The sequence below is a fragment of the Canis aureus genome, chromosome 6 (genome assembly GCF_053574225.1).
Source record: "Canis aureus isolate CA01 chromosome 6, VMU_Caureus_v.1.0, whole genome shotgun sequence".
In the NCBI taxonomy this organism is placed as follows: domain Eukaryota; kingdom Metazoa; phylum Chordata; class Mammalia; order Carnivora; family Canidae; genus Canis; species Canis aureus.
The window spans coordinates 76,526,722-76,542,310 of record NC_135616.1 but is presented as its reverse complement, the minus strand read 5'-3'; the positions used below and the strand labels follow the sequence as shown (position 1 = coordinate 76,542,310).

At 33.9% G+C, this 15,589-nt stretch overlaps 2 protein-coding genes across 35 annotated transcripts in view; one reads left to right on the top strand and one right to left on the bottom strand.

The window, feature by feature from the left end:
- The window catches only part of NEK7 (NIMA related kinase 7), a 157,985-nt gene that overhangs the window by 38,303 nt on the left and 104,093 nt on the right, over positions 1–15,589 (bottom strand). For all 8 annotated transcript variants that reach the window (XR_013382403.1, XM_077902356.1, XM_077902359.1 and 5 more), the window contains 2 exons: positions 1,847–1,955; positions 857–964 (listed from right to left, as the gene is read on the bottom strand). Coding sequence is in view for 7 of the 8 variants with exons in the window: in XM_077902356.1 (XP_077758482.1) it covers positions 857–964; positions 1,847–1,955 (217 nt within the window). In the remaining variant the exon portion in view is untranslated. The remainder of the gene's footprint in view (positions 1–856; positions 965–1,846; positions 1,956–15,589) is intronic.
- The window catches only part of LOC144316452 (uncharacterized), a 58,743-nt gene continuing 56,325 nt past the window's right edge, over positions 13,172–15,589 (top strand). For 20 of the 27 annotated variants that reach the window (XR_013382406.1, XR_013382410.1, XR_013382409.1 and 17 more), the window contains exons 1-3: positions 13,174–13,398; positions 13,801–13,946; positions 15,366–15,397. Coding sequence is in view for 17 of the 27 variants with exons in the window: in XM_077902375.1 (XP_077758501.1) it covers positions 13,351–13,398; positions 13,801–13,946; positions 15,366–15,397 (226 nt within the window). In the remaining 10 variants the exon portion in view is untranslated. Of the gene's footprint in view, positions 13,399–13,800; positions 13,947–14,465; positions 15,308–15,365; positions 15,398–15,589 lie in introns of those variants that run through there. The other 7 variants (XR_013382407.1, XR_013382405.1, XR_013382408.1 and 4 more) reach the window with 5 other exon arrangements.

Here is a 15,589-nt window from a genome sequence, read left to right as displayed (position 1 = left end):
ATTTAAACACAATTTTATAAAAAAATTTAATAGTTTTCAATAAAGTTATGACATCAAAGATAGGGCACAAAGTCAACTTATTTTTATCTTAATTCTTATTTTATTCTCATTATTACCATTTTATCTAAGTTTTGTATTTACAAGAACGAAATGCAATTTGATCGGTTTTAAGAGAAGCTCTGTCACTCTGTTTAGGTCATTCGGACCAAAAATTATTTCCTCCTAGTAATTTCTACGGTTTCTAAAGTAGATCACTTTCTTTCCATCGTTAATATTATTTTGTAATAGCTACATTTAGTTTTATTTTAGATATGAGACACTGCTACATTATTAGTTCCAGAACGACTAAACTGCAGATATCTTCTATATAATCTAGGAGAGTATTTTCCTCACTAGTTATAGGCCGTCTTTAGGCTCTCCCCTCTACAGTAATCACAACTATATGTGTTATTTTCATAAAAAAAAAAACACATTTACCAATTACTATCATATTTTTAAATAGTCAAGTGAGGTCTTCTTTCAGGATATAGTTTAATCATCATATTATCTGAATATTGTTAAATGGATAATGAAAAGAATGTTCCATGGCAACTGTTAAAACCAACTTTATTAGCATTTTTTTTTTTTTTTTTTACCAAATGTCTACCTGGGGTCAAATTAACAGAAGTATCTGACTGTCATGTGAATGGACACATTATGTCCAATAGGGACCTACTCAGGATCTAATGATTTTAAAAATAGTTGTATTTAGAATGTAAGAGCTGGCATATAATTAGTACATCCCTTATGTTGTTTTCCACCCCCCCACCCAACACACATGCATGCGGTAACTGAATGAGATTATACTGTCTCTTACCTAAAGAATGTGCAGCTGTGGTTTTGGAGCTGAAAAACCGACCAAGCCCAAGATCTCCAAGTTTGACTACTCCAGTGGCTGTAATGAACACATTAGCTGGTTTTATATCTGTGAATAGATAAAGGAATCAGGTGAAAGATGATGTCAGCTTAGGCATTTTCAAGGGATTAAAATACTTTTCATGGCAGAATTCAAAATCTATCTTAAAAATGAAAGCAAGTCAGTTTGAATTTTGATCCAATTGCTTTATTTTGAATAATTTTGATATATCCTAATTATTTCTGAGTGCTCAGTCCTTTGACAGAGAAATAATCATCAATGCAGCATGATGGAGATAGCTACTAATTTCCATTTAAGATGCATTTTCAAATAAACTTTTGTAAAATTCAAAGTACAAAATAAATTTATGCCTGCTTTATATCAATGTTAAATATCTTAATTTATTGATATGTTTACATAAAATAGAAAATCATAACTCTATTATGAACATAATTGTTTATTTAAGATGACCTTAGAAATCATAATTGCTTAAATAAACTGTATTGGAATTTTTCACACCCCAAAATCAGAGGATCAGTTCCTAAGTGATGTAATCTTCACATGCTCTGACCAACTATTTGATCGACATTCAAGAATACATTAAAAGCTAATGTTAAAAATTTAAAACCAAGGTGACCATAATATACATTGCTCGTTTGAAGAAGAAATTTTCCTTATGCATATTCAACTGCTTTCCTGCGCTTTTTTATTTTTTAATTTACCAACATAATCAATAAGATGCTCAGAAGAGGCAAGCAGAATAACTAATTCTCACTTAAAACAAGTAGGGCTTTACTTAAAGGCTTTTCTTCCTAATAAATGATAATTTGGAAATAATTAGCAGAGAAAACATGAAACTATGTCATGATTGGAAGGTATTTATTTTTAAATTGCCTAATAACCTGCATCATTTAAAACAACATTAGAAATTATTTGAGATTTTTGGCCTACCTCTATGCATGACTCGTCGAGAATGCATATGTTCCAATGCACTGCAGAGTTGAACAAAGTACTTCCAAACGGTCCTTTCAGGAATTAGCCTCTTTTGTTTCTTAAAATGCTTTTTAAAAAATTAAAAATAAGAATTATAGGAATTAAAATCTCTTAAGACTATATTCTGACATGCAAAATGCCTTAAGTCAGAAAAACATCTACGTTTTTCTATCTTTTACCAACTAAAAAGCATATGATTTCCCACAGTGAGATGAATCCAAGAATCTTACCTGACACATTAGCTTAAATCTCTCACTATTATATCTAAAGTTAGCACAGGCCATATAAACGCTACATCTTTGTGATGTCCAATGTTTCAAAAAATTAACATCTATGTAAAGTAATTTCCTATCCTAAAAGGACAGTGTCAAATTTCATTTTAAGAAAACCCAGAATAAAATAGTCTGGAAACCTGAAGGTAATTATGTTCATTAAAAGACAATTCGTCTCCTGACAGAAGATTTCACTTATAGAATTCCTTTTAAATATTGAACCACCTTGGTGATTTGAAATATCAGTTAATTTATTAAAAATTAAATAAAGGAGATTTATGTAAAAAGTTTTCATGAATATTTCCATTGCACATTATAAGTCAAGCCTGCACTTTGGATGAAACTAAACTTCATGGAAGAAAAATATTATAGGAAGGTCCAGGCAAAAAGCTGAGCACCAACAAGCTGATTGGGAAAGAGTGGGCCGTCATCCCTAAGATGGCAATCACCTAAACAACTACAAAACCAGACACATACATTTATGCCCATTTTCCTAGATTACATTTGCTAGAAGAATATACTTCATTCAAGAACAAAAGTGCTTAGTTTCCTGAAATTCATAAAGATTCATTACATAAAAATTACGTTTCTAAAACAAAAATGCAATTGGTTTCCTATTTAACAATATTTAAAAATGACCAACAGGAAATACTATGTTTAATCAAGTTTTTATGAAATTCTGTGATAATTTTAACTTTTTAAGTATACACAGAGTTGTTAACAGATATCAACATTTAAATGTGTACTGTAGTGCATTTTATCTGGGAACGTTTTTGGAAGTTCAACTGATTTGATTTGTTATTGAATATGGAGAAACCGTAACTGAGATAACTCCAAAACAAGTTTCTCTGTCAATTTTTTACCCCTGTGACCAGTTGAGGGCAGGCTGAAAGGAAAAACACCACAGGGAAATTTGCTGATAACCCTAGTTTATACTTAGTGAAAGATTATATCTACTATCTCATCTGTACTCAATATGCCAAAAGGATAAATCTTTAAGGGAAAGCTAGTAACTTTAGGTTAATGTTTATCACAGCATATACTATGGAAATGCACTTAAATTCAATGGCTATTAACACCAGTAGCAAAAAAGCAAATAACAATTAGATGACCAGGTAATTAAAAAGGAGATCAGGGTTGTTACTAAAATGCTGAAAACCTCCCATATCATGTTTCAATATTAAGTATTTTTAATTGCAGATTGTGTCAACATCACTTTTCATTCTAAGGGGGCCATGCTGCAAAATCAGCTCTATACACATAATTTTCTTTCAGATTTGGAATGAGTCCAAATAAAGCCTGTCTATGTGCTCTCCCTGATGCTGGATTAGCATATCAGAAGACTGTTTGATGTCAACAGGAAGATGGGGACCAGGTTTCTTTTCATTCAAAAATAAATATACTGCATCATATAAGCATCAAACCATGAAAGAAAAATTTTATGCTTTAATATAGATTCTGAAATCGTAATTATAATTAACTTGGCAGCTTACTTTTATAGTCTCATTATTTAAAAAATAAACTATATATTTAGGAAAAGGCAGAATGAAAAAACTGCCCTCAAAATGCACATTAGGGAAGATGTTAACAGACCAAGACAGTCTGATCATTTTCATGTTTTTATATTCTTTGAGACTGTCTCTTTGAACAACAAATTAAAGATGAAGACGATAAATTGACATCAAATTATAATGCTACCTGGACAGAATGACCTGGCAAAAAAACATAAGTGTCCAAATTAGTAAAAGGTTTCTGAAGAATAATTTTATGCATCTGATTTGATCATAAAAGAAATGAGAGGCAGTTTCATTATGTCATTAGTATTTCACAATATATTTTATCTGTTTAACTCACATGCAATTCTCTACCACTTCTTAAGTGTAGGGTTTTTTTTTTTTTTTTTTTTTAGAAAACCAATACTTATGAGAAAAGCCTGTCTGTTCTGATGGTGGCACTGTTGGCTATCTCTTAAACAGAGGATGAACAGAAAAAAAAAAAGCAATGAAAATCTGAATTCTTTTTACTACTGGTAAAATTTATATTAATATCACTGGGCAGAACTTCCATAATGCTGGAGTATTAAAAAAAAGAATCTTTTCTTGAAACTTATTCTAATATACACATATCTGTTAATTCTTTAGTCAAATAACATTATTCAAAAATCCTACTTCTAAAAACGACACTCTATGTAACTAGCTCTAGATTAGAAAAAAAATCTAATGCCAACATATAGAAATTAAAAATGTACATATATTTGTCATGCGGTAAGTTTTTAATAAAGCAAGAAATAATGTAGCCAAAATTTTTAAAGGTTAGTATCAATAAACATTATGGGAAAAAGAAGATTATACAATATGGCTCTTTACTATATTTGCGTTATGAAACAGCACTTCAAGTTTTTTTAACCTGAAAATAAAATGTATAAAAGTTTATGAAGAGGCAGATATTGGCACTCAGGTATATTTGATCACTTGGAATTAATAATTAGTCTTCTCTTAAAAAACAGATTCGTCTTTTCACTATGCAAAGCTTCAAATACTGTTTATTTTAAAAACCTCTTTACTATTTCCATCATCATCATTCAGGTAAACAATGAGCATTATTCAAATTAAAGAAACATATATCAAAGAGCTAGTCAATGTACATATAAAACATCAGAATACATTATATTCTCAGTTACATGGAAAAAAATTACCAGCATTTCTCTTAGGTGAAATTCAGCACACCTGGTAAAATATATTTACACTGCCACTTAAGTGACATATATGCATGTATATTAATATGAAAGAGGACAGCTAAAGCAAGCTGCTTCCATTTGAGGATGCGGGAAAATAGTCACAACTTTTAAGAAAAAAAATCATCTAACATTCTCCTCCAAGGTAAATACCCAAGATGCAATCCAATTAAATAGTGGACATTTAATATATATAGGGATCATTTTTTGGACTGAACTGGATCACGTGGCTCCTGTACTCTAGACCATCACTCTAAATGGAACATATACATTACTTATTTCTAAGTTTTACAATTCTAGCCTTTCTCCTCAAGAAATTTTGGGAAATTGCTTCAGTGATATGACCTATAATAAACTTATCCACAGAGAAAAAAACAGAAAATTGTATTCTTGTTTTATTAAAAACGAAAGATGAATGGATAAAGAAGATGTGGTTTATGTATACAATGGAATATTACTCAGCTATTAGAAATGACAAATACCCACCATTTGCTTCAACGTGGATGGAACTGGAGGGTATTATGCTGAGTGAAGTAAGTCAGTCGGAGAAGGACAAACATTATATGTTCTCATTCATTTGGGGAATATAAATAATAGTGAAAGGGAAAATAAGGGAAGGGAGAAGAAATGTGTGGGAAATATCAGAAAGGGAGACAGAACATAAAGACTGCAAACTCTGGGAAACGAACTAGGGGTGGTAGAAGGGGAGGAGGGCGGGGGGTGGGAGTGAATGGGTGACGGGCACTGGGTGTTATTCTGTATGTTAGTAAATTGAACACCAATAAAAAAAAAAAAAATTAATTTCCATGGTATCAAGAAAGTTAAGTCCATGGTTCAGTCTGTTATTCTTTTTTTTTTTTTTTTCCCCAGTCTGTTATTCTTTAAAGAAAGAAGTTTCAGGAAAAATATCTAGAACTGGCTGGCTTCATAAGTGTGCAACCTACACAATCATGCAGGTCACTGTACTTAGTTTAATGCTCTGTTGTTGCCATCTTGAAACTCTTAACAATTTGACAATGAAGGACCCACAATTATGTAGCTGGTCCTGGAAATAATATACACAGAATCTTTTAGAAATGTACTGCTGTAGTTAAAACAAAAACAAAAAGCAACAAATGTGATCCTGGGTATGCAAGGCATTCCTGCAGAAGATCAGGAAAAAAGATAATGTGATAATGAGAAATAATGAAGTAATAAGAGAACTAGAATTACAAGCATCAGCTCCATCTCTTCCAAGTTATCTAACAAGAAGAAGGAAATAGTTTTATGTCAAATATAAGGATGTATTGCCTGCTTAGGAATGTTCTCAGATGTTTAATATGCCCCTAACATAATCTATTATTATCTCACCTTTTATAAAGACCTAATTATGAGCCATGACATAACTGGTTATGCTACCTTGAGCAAGCCTCTTACCCTCAGCAGGCTTCAATTTCCTCTCTATACTGAACAGAGAGCTTGGAGATCAGTTTTTTGGTCCCCAGTGCCTCTAAAATATTATCTATGGTTTTATGACCTCGGGTACAAATACCACTTAAATAAATAAATGCCTGCTTGGCACATTTTCACATGTAAAAATAATGCTACTTTACTGGTATGTCCTATCCTTTAAGTCTCCAGTTAATAAAAACAAAGCAAACAATGATAATAGTAACAGTAATACCTTAGAGATTCCATTAGGTCCAGTTAATACTACAAATGATCTTCACATGAGTTGACAGGTAGTTAGAGAAACTTGCAATAGGTCAAACATTTACCATCAGAAGGTATGTTATGTTCCCAAACATATCTTTGTAATTATAATGCATTTTCATAAGACTACATTTTGCAGTGGTTATTTCAAAGAAATTCGATGCACAGCGACTGTGTGACAGAAAGGATAGGATGCTTCTGAGAGCAAAACTGAGAGTTCTAAGTGAGATATGCGTTATATATTAATCTTTCTGCAGAAACATCTTTCCTCTGTAGGTGTAAGGAGGTCTCAACAGACTAAACTGCACAAATACTTGCTCTACACAATTTTGAAAATTACATAAATATGTAAAATAGTTAAAAGTAGAATTTTGGTACCTAATACTAACTTGCAGCATGTGAATATTTTCACTCTTGGCATTCTGAATAAAATTCAGCAATCTGAAGTCACTCTATACGGTGTGAAGTGGAATGGGATTGGCAGCCATGAGACCACTGAAAACACTATCACTGGCATATGAGTTTATCTACTTTGATAAAATATTTCCCATGCAAGCTCCACTATCTTTTTCCTTTCATGTAATGTCAGAAAATCCACGAAGTATTCAGCTGTTTCTAGGTTATAATTTAATAGAACATCAATATAGCCTATTCATTCCCCCCTACTAAAATTGTATGGATTTTTAAGGAAGCTGAAATAGGTTTCATCCAAAGATAGGAAATGTGAAACAGGTAAAGATTTTTCTCTGAGCAATTAAGCCTTGGGAAAAACAACCTTCTATTTAGCAAACAAAAAAAATAAGCTCCTTAACGTCAAAATGTTTTTGCCCCAAAGAAGGTGCTTTCTGGACATTAGCATATTGATATTGAGAAAACTTAGGACATTTTTTAAAAAGTCAGTAAGAAATATATGAATACATCAGATTTACCACACAGAATAATCCCCGCATTGCTGTCACATGAATAGTTTTTAAGAGAAGCTTCCACTAACTAAAATTAATAAAGAAGACACTTGGAAATCTTTAAGATGTTTTCTTTGCTGCAACAGAGTACTAGAGATACAAAGAGTGAGACAAAAGAAGCAGAAAGTTAATCTTTAGTGACACAAGGTCACAAAGATAAACGGAAACATTTGCCTCTTTAATACATTCTTCTGGTTCTGTTTTACCAGACATTGGTAAGATAGTTAGAAAGATATTTCACTATTCTTAATGGACAAGGGAAATAGAGCAGAACAATAACAAGACAGTTAAAGTCTCTTGGTAGAAATCCATTTAGAAAAAAAAAACAAAAAGGACAGGAATCTGCTTCTCTTCTCCACTTAATTGTTTATTAAGTGGTACTACTGCATGTGATGTTACTTGATTTTTAAAAGGCAGCTTTAGATCAGTATTACCTTCAAGTGTAAACAGCAAGACATTCTTTGAAAATTAACTTCAATTTTCCGGAGTAAATACAGTTCAAAAGTTATATACTGCCTTTTAGTTATGCTCACAGAATTATAAAATGGTAATTAGGATATATGATTTTTAACTTACTAAAACTCCTAAGTTCTATACTACTTTGCTATCAAACTACTCAAGTATCAAAGAAAACCCAGGTGATATTTTATCAGCAACATTACTTTTATACAAATAATTATGTATGACACATATACACATATATACCATATATAGACATAAATCTATATGGTTGTTCATGCATGAGGAGGTAGCTATGTATATATACAAATGTATATAATATTCAATTCCGTATGGATTTTTTTCAGATAGTCCCACTGACTGTAACCATAAACCTCCAAATAAATCTAAGGTCATATATGATTTAATATAGACGATAATCTTACACAAAAGACTCCGAGAGAAACAGGCCACATTTGGAATCACTGGCAATTCTCATAGTTGTCTGGCTTGGACTATATGTTTTATGCCAGATGCTGAAATGGAAATGATAGGTGTCCTAGTAAACTATAAATCAGAGTTATCCAAGATAGATGATACTACTAGGAAGATTTTATTGCTTAAAGGATTCAAAGGTCAAAAGTATAAGAGACATTTCAAAGTGATTCTATTTCCAGCCCAGCCTCTAAATTTGGATAAGTACAAATAAAAACGTGTCTGAAATTGTAAAAAAAACAACTACACCAAGAAGGTGAACGAGATTTATACGTTCTAATATTTGGAGATAATAATTATCTCTAAAACATTGTTAATATTTTAGCTAATTTATCAAAGCTTGTGGTATGCAGAATTCTAAGACAAACTTCACCGTTCAAAACTCCCAAGTTCTGGTATATAATTCCCCTCCCCTTGTGTGTAAGTTGCATTGCAAATATGATGAATCATCATTCCTCTATCATGTGGTCTTATACTGCAGGAAGGATTCTGCTGATGTAATTAAGGCACCAAACACAGCTGCTTTTGAGTTAAACAAAAATATTATCCTGGGTAGGCCTTGCCTAACCCAGTAAGCCTTCAAAAAAGTTAGAGATTCAAAGCCAGAGACACTCCACTGCTAGCCTCAAGGAAACAAACTGCCAGGCTATGGAGAGGGCCTTGTGGCCACAAACAAGAGATCTCAAGAAGGAAGGATGGCCCCCAGCTGATAACCACAAAGACAGTAGGGACTTTAGCCATGTAACTGCAAGGAACTGAATTCTTCTACCAACCAGCGAAATGGGAGGAAACCCTTATCCCCAGATGAAATTACAGCTCCAGCTGGCACCTTGATTTCCATCTTCAAAGACCTCAAGCAGAAAACCCACTAACTGGTATGTGAACTACTGACCCATAGAAACTGTGAGATAATAAATTTGTGTTGTTTTAAGTTGCTAACTTTGTGAATATTAGCAATAAAAGAATAATACAAAGTGACTTTCTAAACCAGTATAAATCAATATATAAAATTAACTTTACATGTGCATGCAGGAAAAGAATCTTAAGGCTTCTACCAAATTTAAAGGGAATGCCATACCAGTGGTAACAATGCAGAAAATACAAGTTGCATATCCAGGAAGACAGTATATATCTAAATATATTAAGAAAAGATATCCTACATCAGGAACAAGACAGAGATGCCCACTCTCACCACTCCTATTCAACATTGTAGAAGTCCTTGCCACAGCAATCAGGCAAAAGAAAAAAATTAAAAATATCAGAACTGGAAAGGAAGAAGTAAAACTGTCTTTATTTGCAGATGACATGATTTTAAATATAGAGAAAATCTTAAAGATTCAGCCAAGAAACTGTTAGTTGTAATCAATGAATTCAGTAAACAAAATGCATTAAAATCAGTGAGGTGGGGATGACTGGGTGACAGGCACTGAGGGGGGCACTTGATGGGATGAGCACTGGGTGTTATTCTGTATGTTGGTAAATTGAACACCAATAAAAAAATAAATTTATTATTAAAAAAATCAGTAACGTTTCTATATACTAACAATAAGCTACCTGAAAACAAAATAAAATGATCCTATACCGTTTCTCTATGTCTCAAATAAACAAACAAATAAATAAATAAATCCTATACCATTAAAACCAATAAAATACTTAGGAGTAAATTTAACAAAGGAGTTTTCTACTCTAAAAATTGTAAGACACCGACGAAAGAAATCAAAGGTGGCACTAAAATAAATCGAAAAGTATCCTGTGTTCAGATGTGGAAGAATTTTAAATTGTTAAAATGTCAATACTACCAAAAGCCACATACAGAGTCAATGCAATCCCTATCAGGATTCTAATGGCATTTTTTTTCATAGAAGTAGGAAAAAACAATTCTTAAATTTAGAACCAAAAGAGACCCCAAATAGCCAAAGCCAAAGCAATCTGAAGAAAGAAAAAGTGGCAGGCATCACACTTCTTGATTTTATGCTATACTATAAAGCTATAATAATCAAAACAGTATGGTACTGTCATGAAAACAAATAGACCAACGAAACAGAATTGACAGCCCAGAAATAAACCCAAGCATGTACAGTCAACTAATATTTGACAAGACAGCTAAGAATACTTGATGGAGAAAAGATAGTCTCCTCAACAAATGGTGCTGAGAAAACTGGATATTCACCTGTAAAAGAATGAAACTAGACCTCTATCTTACAGCACTCACCAAAGTTATCTTGAAATGAATTAAAGAGTTCGTCTAATACCTGAAACCATGAAACTCCTAGAGGAAAACAGGAAAAAAGCTCACTGACATGGGTCTTGGCAGCAATTTTTCAGAAAGGACACCTAAACCATAAGTAGCAGCAACCACAAAATAAACAAGTGTCACCATATTAAACTACGAAGCTTCAAAGAAAGGATCAACAAAGCAAAAAGGCAAACTACAGAACGGGGAAAAGATGTGCAAACCATATATATAAAGAACTAATACATCTCAATAGCAAATAGTAATAATAATAATCATGTAATTAAAAAATAGACAAAGACCTAAATAGACATTTTCCAAAGAAGATATATGAATAGCCAACAGGTACATGAAATGATGCTCAAAAACACTAGTCATTAGAGAACTGCAAATCAAAATCACAATGAGAGACTGCCTCCTGCCTGTCAGAATGGCCATCATCAAAAAACAAAAGATAACAAATGCGGATATGGAACTCTTGTACAGTTTTGGTAGACTTGTAAATTGGCACAACCACTATGGAAAACAGTATGGAGGATCCCTAAAAAGTTAAAAATGGAACTAGCATATGATCCAGCAATTCCACTTCTAGGAATAGGTCTACAGGAATGAAAACACTAACTCAAAAAACGATATCTGGTATCCCTATGTTCATAGCAGCATTATTTACAATACCCAAGACACGGAAACCACACAAATGACCACTGCCAATGAATGGAAAAAAAGAAGCTGTGACAGCTTCTTTTTTTTTTCAGATATATATATGAAAGAACATTATTCAACCATAAAAGAAAACAAGAAAAACTATTTGCAACAACAGGCATGAACCTTGAGTGCACTGCACTGAATAAGTTAGAGAAAGGAAAATGCTGTATGATTTCACTTAGATGTAGAATTTCACACACACACACACACACACACACACACACACACACCAGATTTATGGCCTCCAGAGACAGAGGGTGGGCAGAGGAGGGATTAGATACTCATTTAAATCAGTAATCCGTATTTCTCTCAAAAAAATTTCCAAGTATAATGTTGATTGACTTCTTAGTGCATATGAAAATCTTTTGGCAGATAACAAATTTCTGAGTTACCCCTAAGAGATTTATTACATTGGGTTATACTGTATTTTATTCACATTTTAGCAAAATAGAGGTCTTTACAAATATAATGTTAAAGATATGTACATTTTTCTTCTGCCTCAAACTAAGAGGTAATTAGAAATATAAGAAATTATATGTTGGAAAATGGGCTATGAAAATTTGAAGCACATTTTAGCAATATTTCTATTGACAAGCTAAAAAAAGCCAAAGCTTTTATTTATCTCTTTCTGAGTTTAGTCTCTCATCTTTTCTACACTAAGCTCTCTCCATCACCAAATATGTTTCTTGATGTTCAAAGAGTGAAATAAGCAGTATTAAAAAGGCTTACCGCAAAATGGAGCATCTACTGGTCCAATGTAGGGTATGATAAAGAAAATACGTAGTATATAAATCACAACTTGATAAACTGAAATGTTTTTTAGGAGTCTGTTTTCCTTTAAAATTCTGTTACTGATGATATAGAAATATATGATGAAAAATTCTAGATTTCCTTTTATCCTAAAACTCATCTGGGAAGTATTTCATCTGACCACAGCCTCAGGTATTCCTTTGTCACTAATTAGAGAAATACTGAATATTTCAACTATAAATTGCTTAATTATATTTGTCAGCTTGCTCTAAACCAATTAATTATTTACTTGTAAAAAATCTTTGATGCAATGCTATCCAGAGGTTCATTTCTGGAATACAGACCAGGAGCTATATTTCCTCTCTACCCCAATTAAGCTGAAGACTTGAGACAGTGAAATATATTGTTGTGATGCACTATGATTTACAATATTACCCACCATAAAGAAATGCATCATTTTCTTACTATTCAAGTATCTACTACTGTCCTTTATGAAGCATTAAGTCACTGTCATGTTTCTTCAAAAAAGAAGTTCCTATGACTTTTTCCTCCCTAACGTAGCCTCTTTTATACAGAACAGCTTATAGCACAAATAGGAGTGTCTAGGAAAGAATTTTTGAGTTTCTTAGGGAAAAAAATTACCCTTCCTGCATCAGCTCAGAACACCATTTTCTCTCATGTCAGTATACTGGTAAATTATCTTAGCAACTCCCCATGAGACCAGAGTGAAAAGCATGAAACAACTACCCATATTCACCCAGGGCCCCTGAAACAGAGAAGGGCAACAGAGGTAAAAAGAATCAACTTGGAAGGGAGCGAGGGAGGGAGGAAGGAGATAATCACCTTTTATGAACTCAATGACCACAAATTTATTGAGTTACTACTATGAGCCAGGCACTGCCCCAGAAACTGAAGGTGTCTGCACCTTCTACAGCAGGTGTTTACTGAGCACCTACTCTGTGCAGAGCTCTGTCCTAAGCACTAGAGATATGTGAGGTCACAAAAGAAACTCAGATTCTTCCGTCTAAGATTCTGGATCACACAGTTTTAGTAGATCTTGACAAACATCTTTAATGTCAATTAGGAAACCCGAGAAGGATTTTAAAAAGAGGATTTTCTGTTTTTTCCCCCCACTCCTTCTTCACCTCACTTAAAGACTGATGGAGAAACAGATTTGAAAAATGGGTGCTGGGTGCTGGAAGATTAGTTTAAAAGCTCCTGCTCTCCAGGTAGGAGATGGTGATACTTCAGGGAGAGAAATGGAAACAGAGCTGGGGTAGAATATATGGAAGTCATTTAAGAGAAAAATAAACTGAACTTGATGATAGACCAGAGTGGGAGGTAAAGGAGACAGAGGTGTCAAAGAAGAGTCCTGGGCTCCGGCATGTATGACTCGGCAGACTGGTGCCAAACTTTGAGTTAGGAAACGTGGGAGGAGGGCAGTCTGTGGGGAAGATCATGAATTTCTTTACAGAGGTGTTGAGCTAACATGAATTCAGAATTAAAAGACTGCTCTAGATGGAAGATAAAAAGTTAGAAAACAAGCACACAGAAAGGAACTGAATCCATGGGCAGGAAGGACATCAACTATGAAGTGAGTATAAAGGAAAAAGGAAAGGTTTTTTTCAAAGCCAGGACTGAAACTTTTGAAACTGTATCATGAAGAGCCAAGAGGAGAGAATGATCCAGTTAAGAAGAATCAGAGCATCCAAAAGGCAGGAAGGAAACCACGGCACTGTGGGACTCAACGAGCCAGAGGAGGAGAATTCCAAGGAGGGTAAGAGAAGCAGCTGAGACATTAGGTAGAAGGAGCACTGGATGAAGTCCGCTGGACTTCATGTCAGAGGTCATTCAAGAGCCATTTCTTGGGGGGTTGGAAACAGGGTCAGGAGTGAGTGTCTGTGAGAGAAAAACAACCAGAACAGTATGAAGGAAATGGCAGGTGGAGGTGGGGGGTGTTGGACTTAGGTCAGGACGGTCTTCTTTCATCATCCTACTTAAAATAGCAACACCCCTCTCTCCTCATTGTCCTTCTTTATCATAAAAGACATACATAAATGTAACCAGATATGAAAGTACTCTACTCATGTGAAACTTCATAGTCAAAATTTCTGTTATGGCCATTATGCTGAGACTATCTAAGATCTACAGGTTTGGCAATGTAACTTTCAACCTCCGAGAGGATCTGGGAAATTGGACCCAGACTCTCTCATATCTTGGTGAGGAAGATGAATGGTACCTACAATAAAAGATAGGATCATTTTTTTTAAGATAATTTCTTTATTATTTATTTGAGAGAGCACGTGCATGTGAGCAGGAGGCAGAGGGAGAAGGAGAAGCTGACTCCATGCTGAGCAGGGAACCCAACCCGGGGGCTCTATCCCAGGACCCTGAAACCGTGATCTAAGCTGAAGGCAGACACTAAACTGAATGAGCCACCCAGGGGCCCCAAAGGATAGGATCATTAAAGGCTTATACAATAATGTCTACAAGACGGGAAGGAAGAATGATATTACCAATTCTCTAAAGAACTACTGCAGTTCTATTGAAGTACAATAAATTGTTCTATAAACATGCAACTTATTTTAAGCAATCATTTGATATCTTTTATTTTTTTTAAAGTCTCCTAAGTAAGCTTTTACACGATAGATACCTTCAAATTTTAGCCAGAAGCCCCAAGGATACTTTAAGAGTATAGTTAGCAAGTCTCTAACAGTGTGTTACCATTCGTTACTAAACACAAAGATCTGAATAGATCTTACTATATCTGCTGGGTCAGGTGATTAAAAAATTCATTGAAAACGTCAACTGATGGCCAGAGCCATTTAAATACGGGAGGTGAGTTCATCACCACAATAAATATAAAAACACACTGACAAATTTTGTTCTCCTTTATTGGCCTAAGAGATCTGAATCTGCTAAAGATGCAGACCACAGGGCTTCTTCTGTAAGGCACTGTGATCTTGCCCTAGTTTTCTCAAGAGTACTCTTCCAGGGTAAACCCATGGGCTCCAGCATGCCTTGGCAATGGGCCAGGGACAGCAATCTGAAAGTGTGGAGAAATAGTAGCAAAGAAAGCAAGCTAGACCAGAAAAGAGCAAAACCTCTAGACGACAATCAAAACTCTAAATCAATTATCTCTCAATCAGGGGCAGGACTCAATAACTGAAATTGTTTATTTTTTATCTACCTTCAGCTCAATGAAGATTTGCCTCTTTGCTTCCTACTGTAAGTATTTAAATAACTTGCGCTTAAAGTTTAAGCCAAGAATTGTAAATTAGCTATCTCTCTTACGAGGACTATCTACATTTGCTTTTATATGTCTCATCTTGATAGCGGTTTTAAAAATTTTGCACTTGTGTTTGCAAGTCTTTTTAAAATTAAAATCACTTTTTTTAAATTGTTCATTAATTTGCAAAG